The sequence below is a fragment of the Catharus ustulatus genome, chromosome 35, assembly GCF_009819885.2.
Source record: "Catharus ustulatus isolate bCatUst1 chromosome 35, bCatUst1.pri.v2, whole genome shotgun sequence".
Taxonomy (NCBI): Eukaryota; Metazoa; Chordata; class Aves; order Passeriformes; family Turdidae; genus Catharus; species Catharus ustulatus.
Window position 1 is genome coordinate 750,882 of NC_046255.1, and position 18,685 is coordinate 769,566.

An 18,685-nucleotide genomic window follows, 5' to 3' on the forward strand; every position below is an offset into this window, starting at 1 on the left:
GGAGTGGGATTTTGGGTGGGATTTGGGGGATTTTGGGGTTCCCTGAGGGGATGTTGGGATGGGATTTGGGGATTTTTGGGTTGTGATTTTGTGATTTTGGATATTTTTGGGTGCCCAGGTGAGTTGGTCACACCTGGTTTCCGTTTGAGCAGGTGCTCGGCCTCGGCCGCGGTGACGTGGGACACGGTGGTCAGGACGTGGGCTGGGATTTTGGGGTGGGATTTGGGGTGGGATTTGGGGATTTTGGGTGGGATTTTCAGGTGGGATTTGGGGATTTTGGGTGGGATTTTCAGGTGGGATTTTGGGGATTTTGGATATTTTGAGGTGCTCAGGTGAGCTGGGGTCACACCTGGTTTCCATTTCAGCAGGTGCTCGATCTCAGCAGTGACAGGGTGGGATTTTGGGGGTGGGATTTGGGGATTTTGGGGTTCCCTGAAGGGATTTTGAGTACCCAGGTGAGTTTGGGGTCACACCTGGTTTCCATTTCAGCAGGCGCTCGATCTCAGCAGTGACAGGGCTGGGATTTTGGGTGGGATTTGGGGATTTTAGTGGGATTTTCAGGTGGGATTTTTGGATTTTGGGGACTATGGGGTGGGATTTTGGGGTTCCCTGAGGGGATTTTGGGGGGATTTTGTGATTTTGGGTGGGATTTCAGGTGGGATTTGGGTTGTGATTTTGTGATTTTGGGGTGCTCAGGTGAGTTTGGGCTCACACCTGGTTTCCATTTCAGCAGGTGCTTGATCTCAGCAGTGACAGGGGTGGGATTTTGGGTGGGATTTTGGGATTTTGGGGACTATGGGGTGGGATTTTGGGGTTCCCTGAGGAGATTTGGGTGGGATTTGGGGATTTGGATGGGATTTGGGTTGTGATTTGGAGATTTTGGATATTTTGGGGTGCTCAGGTGAGCTGGGGTCACACCTGGTTTCTGTTTCAGCAGGTGCTCGATCTCAGCAGTGACAGGGGTGGGATTTTGGGGTGGGATTTTGGGTGGGATTTGGGGATTTTGGGGTTCCCTGAGGGGATTTTGGATATTTTGGGGTGCCCAGGTGAGTTGGTCACACCTGGTTTCCGTTTGAGCAGGTGCTCGGCCTCAGCAGCCGTGACGTGGGACACGGTGGTCAGGAGTGGGCTGGGATTTTGGGGTGGGATTTTGGGGTGGGATTTGGGGATTTTGGGGTTCCCTGAAGGGATTTTGGGTGCCCAGGTGAGTTGTCACACCTGGTTTCCGTTTGAGCAGGTGTTCCGCCTCGGCCGCGGTGACGTGGGACACGGTGGTCAGGACGTGGGCGCAGTGCGCGGCCGCGCGCTCCAGGCAGTACCGGTGATAGATCTGCCGCTCTCCAGCCTCCTTGTCCACGTCAAACTGGGGGGGGACACACCTGGGGTCACCTGGGATACACCTGGATACACCTGGGACACACCTGGGGTCACCTGGGATACACCTGAGATCACCTGGATACACCTGGGATCACCTGGATACACCTGGGACACACCTGAACTGACCTAGACACACCTGAGCTCACCTGGATACACCTGGGATCACCTGGATACACCTGGGACACACCTGAACTGACCTAGACACACCTGAGCTCACCTGGATACACCTGGGGTCACCTGGGATACACCTGGGATACACCTGAGCTCACCTGAGGTCACCTGGGAACCCCCCCAGCCCTGATCTGGCTCTCACCGGCCTCCTTGTCCATGTCAAACTGGGGACAGACACACCTGGGGTCACCTGGGATACACCTGGGATACACCTGGGATACACCTGAGCTCACCTGAGCACACCTGGATACACCTGGGATAGACCTGGGGTCACCTGGGATACACCTGAGATCACCTGAGCACACCTGGGAACCCCCCCTGCTACACCTGGATTCACCTGGGATAGACCTGGGATAGACCTGAGCTCACCTGGGCACACCTGGGACACACCTGGGGTCACCTGGGACACACCTGGGGTCACCTGGATACACCTGGGGTCACCTGGGGTCACCTGGGATACACCTGGGATAGACCTGAGCTCACCTGGATACACCTGGGATAGACCTGGGATACACCTGAGATCACCTGAGCACACCTGGGAACCCCCCCTGCTACACCTGGGGTCACCTGGATACACCTGGGACACACCTGAACTGACCTAGACACACCTGAGCTCACCTGGGATACACCTGAGCTCAGCTGGGATACACCTGAGATAACCTGGATACACCTGGGGTCACCTGGATACACCTGAGATTACCTGGGACACATCTGAACTCACCTGGGGTCACCTGGATACACCTGGGATAGACCTGAGCTCACCTGGGATACACCTGGGACACACCTGGGGTACACCTGAGCTCACCTGGATACACCTGAGATACCCCTGAGATCACCTGGGATACACCTGGGGTCACCTAAGATACACCTGGATACACCTGAACTGACCTAGACACACCTAAGCTCACCTGGATACACCTGAGCACACCTGGGAACCCCCCTGCTACACCTGAGCTCACCTGGACACACTTGAGATCACCTGGGATAGACCTGAGCTCACCTCGATACACCTGGGGTCACCTGGATACACCTGGGATACACCTGAACTGACCTAGACACACCTAAGCTCACCTGGGATACACCTGAGCTCACCTGGATACACCTGGGTCACCTGGGATACACCTGAGCTCAGCTGAGGTCACCTGGGAACACCCCCCAGCCCTGATCTGCCCCTCACCGGCCTCCTTTTCCACGTCAAACTGGGGAGGGACACACCTGGGGTCACCTGGGATACACCTGGGATACACCTGGGATACACCTGGGGTCACCTGAGCTCACCTGGATACACCTGAGCTCACCTGGATACACCTGAGATCAACTGGGATACACCTGGATACACCTGGGGGTCAACTGAGCTCACCTGGACACACCCCCACATGCCCAGGAATGTCCCCAGGTGTCTTCAGGTGAGTCCCTGAAGTCCTCAGGTGTGTCCCCATGTCCCCAGGAATGGCCAGGTGTGCTCAGGTGTGGCCCCATGTCCCCAGGTGTGTCCCCAGGTGTGTCCCCAGGAATGTCCCCAGGTGTCCTCAGGTGAGTCCCTGACCCCCAGGTGAGTCCCTGACAGCTCCAGGTGTGTCCCCACATCCCCAGGAATGTCCCCAGGTGTGTCCCCAGTGTCCCCAGGTGAGCCCAGGAATGTCCCCAGGTGTGTCCTCACTTCTCCAGGTGTGTCCCCACATCCCCAGGAATGTCCCCAGGTGTCCTCAGGTATGTCCTGACTACTCCAGGTGGGTCCCCATGTCCCCAAAAATGTCCAGGAGTGTCCCCAGGTGTGTCCCCATGACCCCAGGTGTGTCCCTGACCCACCAGGTGTGCCCAGGTGTATCCCAGGTGTGCCCAGGTGTGTGTCCCACCCCCTCAGGTGTGTCCCAGGTGTGTCCCCAGGTGTATCCAGGTGTGCCCAGGTGTGCCCCACCCCCCCAGGTGCATCCCAGGTGTGTGTCCCGCCCCACCCCAGGTGTGCCCAGGTGTGTGCTCAGGTGTGCCCAGGTGTGTATCCCACCTCCCCAGGTGTGCCCAGGTGTGCCCAGGTGTATCCCAGGTGTGTCCCACACCCTCAGGTGTATCCCAGGTGTGCCCAGATGTGCCCAGCTGTGTATCCCACCCCCCAGGTGTGCCCAGTTGTATCCCAGGTGTGTGTCCCACCCTCCCAGGTGTATCCCAGGTATATCCCAGCCCACCCCAGGTGTGCCCAGGTGTGTCCCAGGTGTGTGTCCCATGCCCTCAGGTGTATCCCAGGTGTATCCCACCCCGCAGGTGTACTCAGGTGTGTCCCAAGTATGTCCCAGGTGTGCCCAGGTGTATCCAGGTGTGTGTCCCACCCTCCCCAGGTGTCCCCAGGTGTGCCCAGGTGTGCTCAGGTGTGTGTCCCACCCCCCAGGTGTGTGTCCCACTCCACCCAGGTGTATCTCAGGTGTGCCCAGGTGTGCATCCCACCCCCCCAGGTGTGTCCCAGGTGCGTGTCCCACCCCCCAGGTGTGCCCAGGTATATCCCAGCCCAACCCAGGTGTGCCCAGGTGTGTCCCAGGTATATCCCCACCCCCCCAGGTGTGTGTCCCACCCACCCAGGTGTCCCCAGGTGTGCCCAGGTGTGCCCAGGTGTGTCTCATCCCCCCCAGGTGTCTCCCCAGGTGTGCCCAGGCACTCACGCTGTGCAGGTTGTTGTAGAAGTCGACGCTCCCGGCGCACAGGAGTGCCCAGGTGTGCCCAGGAGTGCCCAGGTGTGTCCCAGGTGTATCCCAGGTGTGCCCAGGTGTGTATCCCACCCCCCAGGTGTGTCCCCACCCCCCAGTGTACTCACGCTGTGCAGGTTGTTGTAGAAGTCCACGCTCCCCGCGCACAGGTAGCGCCCCAGCAGCGTGGCGTGCGTGGTGAAGATGGTGGCCACGGGCAAGCGCCGGGCGCGGCTCAGGACCAGCCCCAGCCCGGCCAGCCACTCGTGGAAATGGCCGACGATGAACGGGCGCTCCTCGGACTGCGCTGCAAACTGACAGGTGAGATACAGGTAAATACAGGTGTGTGACAGGTGTGTGACAGGTGTGTGACAGGTGTGTGACAGGGGTGTGACAGGGGTGTCACTCAGGTGTGACCAGCCCCAGCCACTCGTGGAAATGGCCGACGATGAACAGGCGCTCCTCGGACTGAGCTGCAAACTGAGACAGGTGAGATACAGGTGAGATACAGGTGTGTGACAGGTGTGTGACAGGTGTGTGACAGGGGTGTGACAGGGGTGTGACAGGTGTGACAGGTGTGTGACAGGTGTGTGACAGGTGTGTCACTCAGGTGTGTGACAGGTCTGACAGGTGTGTGACAGGTGTGTGACAGGTGTGTCACAGGTGTGTGACAAGTGTGTGACAGGTGTGTGACAGGGGTGTGACAGGGGTGTGACAGGGGTGTGACAGGGGTGTGACAGGGGTGTGACAGGGGTGTGACAGGTGTGTCACAGGTGTGTGACAAGTGTGTGACAGGTGTGAGACAGGTGTGTGACAGGTGTGTGACAGGTGTGTGATTCAGGTGTGAGATAGGTGGGACAAAGGTGAGACACAGATGGGACACAAGGACAGCACAGGTGTGACACACAGGTGAGTGACAGGTGTGACAAAGGTTTGACACAGGTGTGTGATACAGGTGTGACCAAGAGTCACTGGAAGGATCCCCCAAAACTCCTTTGGGATACCTCAAATTTACCTGGGGACCCCAAAACTTTCATGGACACCCCAGACCCACCTCTCCCAGGAACCAGGCCACCAGGAAGCCGAAGAGCACGGCGTCGTTGGACCCAAAACCGCCCCAAAACCATCTCTAAACTACCCAAAACTCCATTGGGACACCCCAAATCGCATCAGAGACCCCAAATCCCACCCCAAACCCACCCCAAATCCCATCAAGGACACCCGAAATCCCCTCAGGGACCCCAGACCCACCTCTCCCAGGAACCAGGCCACGAGGAACCCAAAGAGCACGGCGTCATTGGACACAAAACCGCCCCCAAACCACCTCAAACCTCCAAAAATCCACCCCAAACCCACCCCAAATCCAAACCAAAACCATCCTAAATCCCATCAGGGACCCCAAAATTTTCAGAGGAACCCCAAAACCCATCAAGGAGACCCCAGACCCACCTCTCCCAGGAACCAGGCCACCAGGAAGCCGAAGAGCACGGCGTCGTTGGACCCAAAACCGCCCCAAAATCACATCAAACCTCCAAAAATCCACCCCAAACTCACCCCAAATCCCATCAGGAACCCCAAAAATCCTTCAGAGACCCCAAAAATTTCAGGAGGACCCCAAATCTCATCAAGGAGACCCCAGACCCCCCTCTCCCAGGAACCAGGCCATGAGGAACCCAAACAGCACGGCGTCGTTGGACACAAAATCGCCCCAAAACCACCCCAAACGACCCCAAACCCAAACCAAACATCTTCTGGGACACCCCAAACTCCCCCAGGAACCCCAAATCCCATCAAGGACACCCCAAAAATTTCATGGACACCCCAGACCCACCTCTCCCAGGAACCAGGCCATGAGGAAGCCAAAGAGCACGGCGTCGTTGGACCCAAAACCGCCCCAAAACCATCTCAAACCTCCAAAAACCCACCCCAAAATCACCCCAAATCCAACCCAAGACCATCCTAAATCCCATCAGGGACCCCAAAATTTTCAGAGGGACCCCAAAAATTTCAAGGAGACCCCAGACCCACCTCTCCCAGGAACCAGGCAACGAAGAACCCGAAGAGCACGGCGTCGTAGGATCCAAAACCGCCCCAACACCAATCCTTAAACTCACCCCAAATCCCATCAGGGACATCCCAAACCTCCTCAGGAACCCCAAAAATTTCAGAGGAACCCCAAAAATTTCAGGGGGACCCCAAATCCCATCAAGGAGACCCCAGACCCACCTTTCCCAGGAACCAGGCCACCAGGAAGCCGAAGAGCACGGCGTCGTTGGACCCAAAACCACCCCAAAACCACCCAAAAACCGCCCCAAAATCACCCCAAAACCCAACCCCAAATCCCATCAGGGACCCCAAATCTCACCACAAACCCACCCCAAATCCCATCAGGAACCCCAAAATCCCATAAAGGGGACCCCAGACCCACCTCTCCCAGGAACCAGGCGACGAGGAACCCGAAGAGCACGGCGTCGTTGGCCTCGCGGTCGTACCAGGGCACCCCAAACCCAACCCCAAACCCAACCCCAAAACCATCACCAAATCCCATCAGAGACCCCAAATCCCACCCCAAATCCCCTCAGAGACCCCAGACCCACCTCTCCCAGGAACCAGGCCACCAGGAACCCGAAGAGCACGGCGTCGTTGGCCTCGCGGTCGTACCAGGGCACGCCGATGGCGCAGCTCTCCCAGAGCTCGCCCTTCCAGCGCTCCAGGCTCCAGGCCGTGGCCCCAACGTCCAGCAGCACCACGGCCGGGCTGCCCTCGATCAGCCAGCGGCCAAAGTGCACCTGCACCCCGAAATTTGGGGGGTTACCAAAGGGTTAGAACCCCAAAATGGAAACTGAGAGGTCTCCAAACGATCCCAGGACCCCAAAATGGGGAAATCCCAAATCCCAGATTCATCCAAAGCTCCTTTTTTTGGTTATTCCCATTTTAAAAAGCACCAAATTCACCTGAACCCCAAAATTTGGGGGGTTCAAAATGGGTTAGAACCCCAAAATGGCTCCTGAGATGATCACAGGAGCCCAAAATGGGGAAATCCCTCCCAAAAATGGGAAATCCCAAATCCCAGAGTGACCCCAAAGATCCTCTCAGGGCTGCCCTTGATCAGCCAGCAGCCAAAATGCACCTGCACCCCGAAATTTGGGGGGTTCATAAATTGTCAGAACCTCAAAATGGCTCCTGAGACGATCCCAAGAGCCTAAAATGGGGAAATCCCTCCTAAAAAAGGGAAATCCCAAATCCCAGAGTGACCCCAAAGATCCTTTTTTGGGTTATTCCTATTAAGAAATGCCCAAAATTCACCTGAACCCCAAAATTTTGGGGGTTCCTGAAGTGTCAGAGGCTCAAAATGGAACCTGAGGGGATCCCAGGAGGCCAAAATGTGAAAATCCCAAATCCCAGATTCATTCAAAGCTCATTTTTTGGGTTATTCCTATAAAGAAATGCCCCAAATGCACCTGAACCCCAAAATTTGGGGGGTTACCAAAGGGTCAGAACCCCAAAATGGATTCTGAGGGGATCCCAAGAGCCCAAAATGGGGAAATCCCAAATCCCAGAGTGACCCCAAATCCCCTTTTTTGGGTTATTCACATTTAAAAATGCCCCAAATGCACCTGAACCCCAAAATTTGGGGGGTTCATAAAGGGTTAGAGGCTCAAAATGTGTCCTGGGAGGATTCCAGGAGGCCAAAATGGGGAAATCTTCCCCAAAATATGAAAATCCCAAATCCCAGATTCATTCAAAGCTCATTTTTTGGGTTATTCCCATTATAAAATGTCCTAAATGCACCTGAACCCCAAAATTTGGGGGGTTCATAAATTGTCAGAACCTCAAAATGGGTCCTGAGAGGATCCCAGGAGCCCAAAATGGGGAAATCCCAAATCCCAGAGTGACCCCAAATCCCCTATTTGGGGTTATTCCCATTATAAAATGTCCTAAATTCACCTCAACCCCAAAATTTGGGGGGTTACCAAAGGGTTAGAACCCCAAAATGGATTCTGAGAGGGTCACAAGAGGCTAAAATGGGGAAATCCCTCCTAAAAAAGGGAAATCCCAAATCCCAGAGCGATCTCAAAGATCCTATTTGAAATTATTCCCATCAAAAAATGCCAAAAATGCCCCAAATTCACCTGAACCCCAAAATTTTGGGGGTTCCTGAAGTGTCAGAGCCCCAAAATGGCTCCTGAGATGATCACAGGAGCCCAAAATGTGAAAATCCCAAATCCCAGGGTGACCTCAAATCCCATTTTTTGGGGTTATTCCTATCAGGGAATGTCCAAAATTCACCTGAACCCCAAAATTTGGGGGGTCCCCAAAGGGTTAGAGGCTCAAAATTGAAACTGAGAGAATCCCAGGAGCCCAAAATGGGGAAATTTCCCTCAAAATGTAAAAATCCCAAATCCAATGGTGACCCCAAAGATCCTGTTTGAAGTTATTCCCATTAAAAAATGTCCTAAATGCACCTGAACCCCAAAATTTTGGGGGTTCACAAAGTGTCAGAACCCCAAAATGGAGCCTGAGAGGGTCCCAGAAGCCCAAAATGTGAAAATCCCAAATCCCAGAGTGACCCCAAAGCTCCTATTTGAAGTTATTCCCATTAAAAAATTCCAAAAATTCACCTGAACCCCAAAATTTTGGGGTCCCCAAATTTTCAGAGCCCCAGAATGGGTCCTGAGAGGATCCCAGGAGCCCAAAATGTGAAAATCCCAAATCCCAGGGTGACCTCAAATCCCATTTTTTGGGGTTATTCCTATCAGGGAATGTCCAAAATTCACCTGAACCCCATAATTTTGGGGGTTCACAAAGTGTCAGAGCCCCAAAATGGAACCTGAGAGGATCCCAGGAGCCCAAAATGCGAAAATCCCAAATCCCAGAGTGACCCCAAAGCTCATTTTTTGGGTTATTCCCATTAAAAAATGTCCTAAATTCACCTGAACCCCAAAATTTTGGGGGTCCCCAAAGGGTCAGAGCCCCAAAATGGAACCTGAGATGATTCCAGGAGCCCAAAATGCGAAAATCCCAAATCCCAGAGTGACCCTAAATCCCATTTTTTGGGTTATTCCTATCAGGAAGGTCCCAAAATGCACCTGAACCCCAAAATTTGGGGGGTTCATAAATTGTCAGAACCCCAAAATGGAACCTGAGAGGGTCCCAAGAGCCTAAAATGGGGAAATCCCAAATCCCAGAGTGACCCCAAAGATCCTATTTGGGGTGATTCCTATCAGGGAATATCCAAAATGCACCTGGACCCCAAAATTTTGGGGGTTCCTGAAGTGTCAGAGCCCCAAAATGGAACCTGAGGGGATCCCAGGACCCCAAAATGTGAAAATCCCAAATCCCAGAGTGACCCCAAAGCTCATTTTTTGGGTTATTCCCATTATAAAATGTCCAAAATGCACCTGAACCCCAAAATTTGGGGGGTTCAGAACCCCAAAATGGAACCTGAGATGATTCCAGGAGCCCAAAATGGGGAAATCCCTCCTGAAAAAGGGAAATCCCAAATCCCAGAGTGACCCCAAATCCCCTACTTGAAGTTATTCCCATTAAAAAATTCCAAAAATGCACCTGCACCCCAAAATTTGAGGGGTTCACAAAGTGTGAGAGCCCCAAAATGGAGCCTGAGAGGGTCCCAGGAGCCCAAAATGTGAAAATCCCAAATCCCAGGGTGACCCCAAATCCCATTTTTTGGGGTGATTCCTATCAGGGAATGTCCAGAATGCACCTGTACCCCAAAATTTGGGGGGTTCACAAAGTGTCAGAGGCTCAAAATGGAAACTGAGGGGATCCCAGGAGCCCAAAATGTGAAAATCCCAAATCCCAGATTCATTCAAAGCTCATTTTTTGGGTTATTCCTATAAAGAAATGCCCAAAATGCACCTGAACCCCAAAATTTGGGGGGTTACCAAAGGGTTAGAACCCCAAAATGGATTCTGAGAGGGTCCCAGGAGCCTAAAATGGGGAAATCCCTCCTAAAAAAGGGAAATCCCAAATCCCAGGGTAACCCCAAATCCCCTTTTTTGGGTTATTCACATTTAAAAATGCCTCAAATGCAGCTGAACCCCAAAATTTTGGGGGTCCCCAAAGGGTTAGAGGCTCAAAATGCAAACTGAGAGGATCCCAGGTGCCCAAAATGGGGAAATCCCTCCCAAAATGTAAAAATCCCAAATCCCAGAATGACCCCAAACTCATTTTTTTATTATTCCTATTGAGAAATGCCCAAAATGCACCTGAACCCCAAAATTTTGGGGGTTCACAAAGGGTTAGAGCCCCAAAATGGGTCCTGAGAGGATCCCAAGAGCCCAAAATGGGGAAATTTCCCCCAAAACAGGGAAATCCCAAATCCCAGACAGACCCCAAATCCCCTTTTTTGGGTTATTCCCATTAAAAAATGCCCAAAATGCACCTGAACCCCAAAATTTGGGGGGTTCATAAATTGGCAGAACCCCAAAATGGAAACTGAGAGGATCCCAAGAGCCCAAAATGGGGAAATCCCAAGTCCTGGAGTGACCCCAAATCTCCTTTTTTGGGGTGATTCCTATCAGGGAATATCCAAAATGCACCTGAACCCCAAAATTCGGGGGGTTCATAAATTGTCAGAACCCCAAAATGGATTCTGAGAGGGTCCCAAGAGCCCAAAATGTGAAAATCCCAAATCCCAGATTCATTCAAAGCTCATTTTTTGGGTTATTCCTATAAAGACATGCCCCGAATGCACCTGAACCCCAAAATTTTTGGGAGTTCACAAAGTGTCAGAGGCTCAAAATGGGTCCTGAGATGATTCCAGGAGCCCAAAATGGGGAAATCCCAAATCCCAGAGTGACCCCAAAGCTCCTATTTGAAGTTATTCCCATTAAAAAATTCCAAAAATGCCCCAAAATGCACCTGAACCTCAAAATTTTGGGGGTTCACAAATTGTCAGAACTCCAAAATGGAAACTGAGAGGGTCCCAGGAGCCCAAAATGTGAAAATCCCAAATCCCAAATTCATCCCAAATCCCCTTTTTTGGGTTATTCCTATTAAAAAAAAGCCCTAAATGCACCTGAACCCCAAAATTTTGGGGGTTCCCAAAGTGTCAGAGATTCAAAATGGAAACTGAGAGGGTCCCAGGAGCCCAAAATGGGGAAATCCCTCCCAAAAATGGGAAATCCCAAATCCCAGAGTGACCCCAAATCCCATTTTTTGGGTTATTCCTATTAAGAAATGCCCAAAATGCACCTGAACCCCAAAATTTGGGGGTTCACAAAGGGTCAGAGACTCAAAATGGGTCCTGAGAGGGTCCCAGGAGCCCAAAATGGGGAAATCCCTCCCAAAAAAGGGAAATCCCAAATCCCAGGGTAACCCCAAAGCTCATTTTTTGGGTTATTCCCATAAAGAAATGCCCAAAATGCACCTGAACCCCGAAATTCGGGGGGTTCATGAAGTGTCAGAGCCCCAAAATGGATTCTGAGGGGATCCCAGGAGCCCAAAATTTAAAAATCCCAAATCCCAGAGTGACCCCAAATCCCATTTTTTGGGGTTATTCCTATCAGGGAATATTCAAAATGCACCTGAACCCCAAAATTTTGGGGGTTCATAAAGTGTCAGAGCCCTAAAATGGGTCCTGAGCAGGTCCCAGGAGCCCAAAATGGGGAAATTCCCCCAAAATATGAAAATCCCAAATCCTAGAGTGACCCCAAATCCCATTTTTTGGGGTTATTCCCATTATAAAATGTCCTAAATTCACCTGAACCCCAAAATTTGGGGGGTTCCCAAATTTTCAGAGCCCCAAAATGTCCTGGGAGAGATCCCTAAAATAAAGTTAAAAACCCCAAAAGTGGAATAAAAACCCTAAAAACGGAATAAATTACTCTGAAATGGGATAAATAACCCCAAAATTGAAATTAATGACCCTAAAAATGGAATAATAAACCTAAAAATTGAATAATAAACCTTAAAATAGGAAAAATTATCCTAAAAATGGAATAAATTACCCTAAAAATTGAATAATAAACCTTAAAATAGGAAAAATTATCCTAAAAATGGAATAAGTTACTCTAAAAATGAAATAATAAACCTAAAAATTGAATAAATTATCCCAAAAGTCAAATTAATGACTCTAAAAATTGAATAAATGACCCTAAAAATGAAATAATAAATCTAAAAATTGAATAAATGACCCCAAAACTGGAAAAATTACCCAAAAATTTTAATTAATGTCCCAAAATCTGTGATAATGACCCCAAAAATTTAATTAATCACCTCTAAAATTTAATTAATGATCCTAAAAATTTAATTAATGCCCCCAAAAATTGAATTAACACCCCAAAAATTTAATTGACATCAAAAATTTAATTAATGACCCCAGAAATGAAATTAATGCCCCTAAAAATTTAATTAGTGACCCCCAAAATTTAATTAATGACCCTAAAAATTTAATTAATTACCCTAAAAATTTAATTAAAGACCCTAAAAATTTAATTAATTACCCCAGAAGTAAAATTAATGACCCTAAAAATGAAATTATTGACCCAAAAATTTAAATTAATGACCCTAAAAATGAAATTAATTACCCTAAAATCAAAATTAATGACCCTAAAAATTTAATTAATGAGCCTAAAAAATGGAGTAAGGGCCCCAAAAATGAAATTCATGACCCCAAAAATTAAAATTAATTACCCGAAAAATTTAATTAATGACCCCAAAAATTTAATTAATTACCCCAAAATTTAACTAATGACCCTAAAAATTTAATTAATTACCCCAGAAATGAAATTATTGACCCAAAAAATGAAATTAATGACCCTAAAAATTTAATTAATGACCCTAAAAATTTAATTAATGACCCTAAAAAATGGAATAAGGATCCCAAAAATTTACTTAATGACCCCAAAAATGAAATTAATGACCCCAAAAATATAACTAATGACCCTAAAAATTTAATTAATTACCCCAGAAATGAAATTAATGACCCTAAAAATGAAATTAATGCCCCTAAAAATTTAATTAATGACCCTAAAAATTTAAATTAATGACTCTAAAATTTAATTAATGACCCTAAATATTTAATTAATGACTCTATAATTTAATTTTTGTCCCAAACCCCCTCGGGACCCCCCTTGGGGGCCCCTCCCCCGTTTTTGGGGTGGGGGAGGGGCCGCGCTGACCTTTGCTGGGGGGAGGGGGCTAAAAATAGAAACCACGTGACTGAGGGGGGGGGAGGGGCGGGTCTGGGTGTGCCCAACCCCCCCCGGGGACATTTGGGGACATCTGGGGACATCTGGGGACACCTCAAACCCCCCCAGGACACCCAAAAATCCCAACCCCCAAAATCCGGGGGAGGGCCCCAAAAACGCTGGGGAGCCCCGACCCCAAAAATCAGCCCTGATCCCAAAAATCCATTCCTGACCCCAAAAAGTCATAACTGACCCTATAAAATCATAACCAACCCCATAAAATCATCTCTGACCCCATAACTGACCCCCGACCCCAAAAATCAGCCCTGACCCCAAAAAATCATAACTGACCCCAAAAAATCATTCCTGACCCCATAAATCCATTCCTGACCCCATAACTGACTCCATAACTGATCCCTGACCCCATAAAATAATTCCTGACCCCACAAATCCATTCCTGACCCCATAACTGACCCCATAATTGATCTCTGACCCCATAAAATCATTCCTGACCCCAAAAATCATCTCTGACCCCAAAAAATCAGTTCTGATCCCATAACTGACCCCATAAAATCATCCCTGACCCCATAAAATCCATCCCTAAGCCCATAAATCCATTTCTCACCCCATAACTGATCCCTGACCCCATAACCCCATAACTAACCCTATAACTGACCCCTTAACTGATCCCCGACCCCATAAAATCTTCCCTGACCCCATAACTCATCCCTGACTCCACAAATCCATTCCTGACCCCATAACCGACCCCATAACTGATCCCTGACCCCAAAAATCATCCTTGACCCCATAAAATCATCCCTGACCCCATAACCGACCCCATAACTCCATTTCTCACCCCATAACCCATTCCCTGACCCCATAACTGATCCCTGACCCCAAAAATCATTCCTGACCCCATAACTGATCCCTCACCCCACAAATCCATCCCAGACCCCATAACTGACTCCATAAATCCATTCCTGACCCCATAAAATCATCCCTGACCCCATAACTGACCCCATAACCCCATAACTGACCCCATAACGATCCCTGACCCCATAACTCCATTTCTTACGCCATAAATGATCCCATAACCCATTCCCTGACCCCATAACTGACCCCATAACCCATTCCCTGACCCCATAATCAACCCCATAACTGACCCTGTAACTCCATCTATCACCCCGTAACCCATTCCCTGATCTCATAACTGACCCCATAACCCCATTCCCTGACCCCATAACCCCATTCCCTGACCCCATAACCCATTCCCTGACCCCATAACCCATTCCCTGACCCCATAACTGACCCCACAATCCCCACCTTGCACCCCTGTGCGTTCATGGCCGCCAGGGTCTGGCGCAGCGCAGGCTGGGGCGGCTCCAGCCCTGACCCCATAACTGACCCCATAACTGACCCCACAATCCCCACCTTGCACCCCTGTGCGTTCATGGCTGCCAGGGTCCGTCTCAGCGCGGGCTGGGGCGGCTCCAGCCCTGACCCCATAACTGACCCCATAACTGACCCCATAACCCATTCCCTGACGCCATAACCGACCCCTGACCTTATAACTGACCCCATAACCCATTCCCTGACCCCATAACTGACCCCTGACCCTATAACTGACCCCACCTTACACCCCTGGGCGTTCATGGCCACCAGGGTCCGTCTCAGGGCCGGCTGGGGCGGCTCCAGCGCTGACCCCATAACTGACCCCATAACTGACCCCATAACTGACCCCATAACCCATCCCCTGACCCCATAACTGATCCCTAACCCTATAACTGACCCCACCTTACACCCCTGAGCGTTCATGGCCGCCAGGGTCCGGCGCAGGGCCGGCTGGGGCGGCTCCAGCCCTGACCCCATAACTGACCCCATAACCCATCCCCTGACCCCATAACTGACCCCTGACCCTATAACCGACCCCACCTTGCACCCCTGGGCGTTCATGGCCGCCAGGGTCCGTCTCAGGGCGGGCTGGGGCGGCTCCAGCCCTGACCCCATAACTGACCCCATAACTGACCCCATAACTGACCCCATAACTGACCTCATAACTCCATTCCCTGACCCCATAACTGACCCCTGACCCCATAACTGACCCCTGACCCTATAACCGACCCCACCTTGCACCCCTGTGCGTTCATGGCCGCCAGGGTCCGTCGCAGGGCCGGCTGGGGCGGCTCCAGCCCTGACCCCATAACTGACCCCATAACCCATTCCCTGACCCCATAACTGACCCCTGACCCCATAACCGACCCCACCTTGCACCCCTGTGCGTTCATGGCCGCCAGGGTCCGTCTCAGCGCGGGCTGGGGCGGCTCCAGCCCTGACCCCATAACTGACCCCATAACTGACCCCATAACTGACCCCATAACTGACCCCTGACCCTATAACCGACCCCACCTTGCACCCCTGTGCGTTCATGGCCGCCAGGGTCCGTCTCAGCGCCGGCTGGGGCGGCTCCAGCCCTGACCCCATAACTGACCCCATAACCCATTCCCTGACCCCATAACCCCATTTCTCACCCCATAACCCATCCCCTGACCCCATAACCGACCCCATAACTCCCACCTTGCACCCCTGGGCGTTCATGGCCGCCAGGGTCCGTCTCAGGGCCGGCTGGGGCGGCTCCAGCAGCTCCACCTGGGTGCGCACGCTGCTCTCCACGTAGGGCCCCACCAGCACGTAGCTCTCGCCCCACTCGTCGGCCGTGACCCGCGCCTTGGTCTGCAGCACCGTGTAGATCCCCCCCACTGCGGTTGGGGGGGAAAAAAGGGGTTAAGGGGGACCCTAAATACATGGGAACCCCCAAATCCCAAAATTCTGGACAGCTGGGAACCCCAAATCCCAAAATCCAGGACAGCTGGGAACCTCAAAATCCCAAAATTCAAGACACTTGGGAACCCCAAATCCCCAAATCCAGGACACCAGGAAACCCCAAATTCCAAAATCCAGGACACCTGGGAACCTCAAAATCCCAAAATCCCAATCCAGGGACCCCCAAATCCCAAAATCCAGGGACCCCCAAAATCCCAAAATCCAGGACACCTGGGAACCTCAAAATCCCAAAATCCAGGACACCTGGGACCCCAAAATCCCAACTCAGGACACCTGGAACCCCAAATCCCAATCCAGGGACCCCTAAATCCCAAAATTCAGGACACCTGGGAACCCCAAATCCCAAAATGCAGGGAACCCCAAATCCCAATCCAGGACACCTGGGAATCTCAAAATCCCAAAATTTCAATCCAGGGAACCCCAAATCCCAAAATCCAGGACACCTGGAACCCCAAATCCCAAAATCCAGGGACCCCCAAATCCCAAATCCAGGACACCTGGGAACCCCAAATCCCAAAATCCAGGACACCTGGAAACCCCAAATCCCAAAATCCAGGACACCTGGGAACCCCAAATCCCAAAATCCATGGACCCCCAAAATCCCAATCCAGGCAACCCCAAATCCCAAAATCCAGGACACCTGGGAACCTCAAATCAAAAAATCCCAATCCAGGGAAACCCCAAATCCCAAAATCCCAAAATCCAGGACACCTGGGACCCCAAAATCCCAACCCAGGACACCTGGAACTCCCAAATCCCAAAATCTAGGGACCCCCAAAATCCCAATCCAGGACAGCTGGGAATCCCAAATTCCCAAATCCCAATCCAGGGAACCCCCAAATCCCAAAATCCAGGACACCTGGAACCCCCAAATCCCAAAATCCAGGACACCTGGGAATCCCAAATTCCCAAATCCCAATCCAGGGAACCCCAAGTCTCAAAATCCAGGACATCTGGGAACCCCAAAATCCCAAAATCCAAAGAACCCCCAAATCCCATCCCAGGACATCTGGGAACCTCAAATCCCAAAATCCAGGACACCTGGGACCCCACAGACCATAGGGCAGCACTGTGTAGATCCCCCCCACTGCGTTTGGGGGGAAAAAGGGGTCTTAGGGGGGCCACAAATATGTGGGAATCTCAAAATCCCAAAATTCGGGACAGCTGGGAACCCCAAATCCCAAAAATCCAGGACACCTGGGAACCCCAAAATCCAGGACACCTGGGAACCCCAAATCCCAAAATCCAGGACATCTGGGAACCCCAAATCCCAAAATCCAGGGACCCCCAAAATCCCAATCCAGGCAACCCCAAATCCCAAAATCCAGGACACTTGGGACCCCAAATCCCAAAATGCAGGGACCCCGAAATCCCAAAATTCAGGACATCTGGGAACCCCAAATCCCAAATTCCAGGACACCTGGAACCCCAAATCCTAAAACCCAGGACATCTGGGAACCCCAAATCCCAAAATCCCAGGACCCCAAATCCCAAAATCCAGGACACCTGGGAATCCCAAATTCCAAAATCCCAATCCAGGGAACCCCAAATCCCAAAATCCAGGACAGCTCAGAACCCCAAATCCCAAAATCCAGGACACCTGGGAACCCCAAAATCCCCTCCAGGACCCCCCAAAATCCCCCCTTTGGGGGTTGCCGCGGTGCATTGTGGGACACGCTGATGCCCTGCCATCCCATGACGCCCCGCGGCGCCGGAGTTTCCCACAATGCCCCGCGGGGGAGCGCTGCTGGAGTATCCCAGGATGCACCGCGGCTCCCGTTAACCCTTAAAGGACCGCGACCCTCCCGAAATCCCAACGGGAACCGATTTGGGGGGGGTTGGGGGGTCCTGGGGGGGTCCAGGGGGATTTTGGGGGGTCCTGGGGGGATTTGGGGGGTCCTGGGGGGGTCCAGGAGGGGTTTGGGGGGTCCTGGGGGAATTTGGGGGGTCCTGGGGGGGTCCAGGGGGAAATTGGGGGGTCCTGGGGGGATCCAGGAGGGGTTTTGGGGGGTCCTGGGGGGGTCCAAGAGGGATTTGGGGGGTTCTGGGGGAATTTGGGGGGTCCTGGGGGGATTTTGGGGGGTCCTGGGGGGTCCTGGAGGGATTTGGGGGGTCCTGGGGGGGTCCAGGGGGAATTTGGGGGGTCCTGGGGGAATTTGGGGGGTCCTGGGGGGGTCCAGGAGGGATTTTGGGGGGAAATTTGGGGGGTCCAGAAGGGGTTTGGGGGGTCCTGGGGGGGATTTTGGGGGGTCCTGGGGGGGTCCAGGGGGAAATTGGGGAGTCCTGGGGGGATTTGGGGGATCCTAGGGGGGGTCCAGAGGGGGATTTGGGGGGTCCTGGGGGAATTTTGGGGGTCCAGGAGGGATTTGGGGGGTCCTGGGGGGGTCCAGGAGGGATTTTGGGGGGAAATTTGGGGGGTCCTGGAGAGGTTTGGGGGGTCCTGGGGGGATTTGGGGGGTCCTGGGG

The 18,685-nt window shown here is 51.9% G+C and overlaps 1 protein-coding gene across 10 annotated transcripts in view; it reads right to left on the minus strand.

Annotated features, from left to right (window-relative positions):
- Positions 1 to 18,685, minus strand: part of GYS1 (glycogen synthase 1) — a 58,777-nt gene that overhangs the window by 38,766 nt on the left and 1,326 nt on the right. For 3 of the 10 annotated variants that reach the window (XM_033084078.1, XM_033084079.1, XM_033084080.1), the window contains exons 3-6: positions 15,953 to 16,134; positions 6,821 to 7,012; positions 4,352 to 4,537; positions 1,219 to 1,363 (exon numbers count right to left, since the gene is read on the minus strand). In XM_033084078.1, the coding sequence (XP_032939969.1) occupies positions 1,219 to 1,363; positions 4,352 to 4,537; positions 6,821 to 7,012; positions 15,953 to 16,134 (705 nt within the window). Of the gene's footprint in view, positions 1 to 1,218; positions 1,364 to 4,351; positions 4,538 to 6,820; positions 7,013 to 14,701; positions 14,760 to 14,809; positions 14,869 to 15,172; positions 15,231 to 15,310; positions 15,370 to 15,504; positions 15,563 to 15,642; positions 15,693 to 15,784; positions 15,833 to 15,952; positions 16,135 to 18,685 lie in introns of those variants that run through there. The other 7 variants (XM_033084083.1, XM_033084084.1, XM_033084085.1 and 4 more) reach the window with 7 other exon arrangements.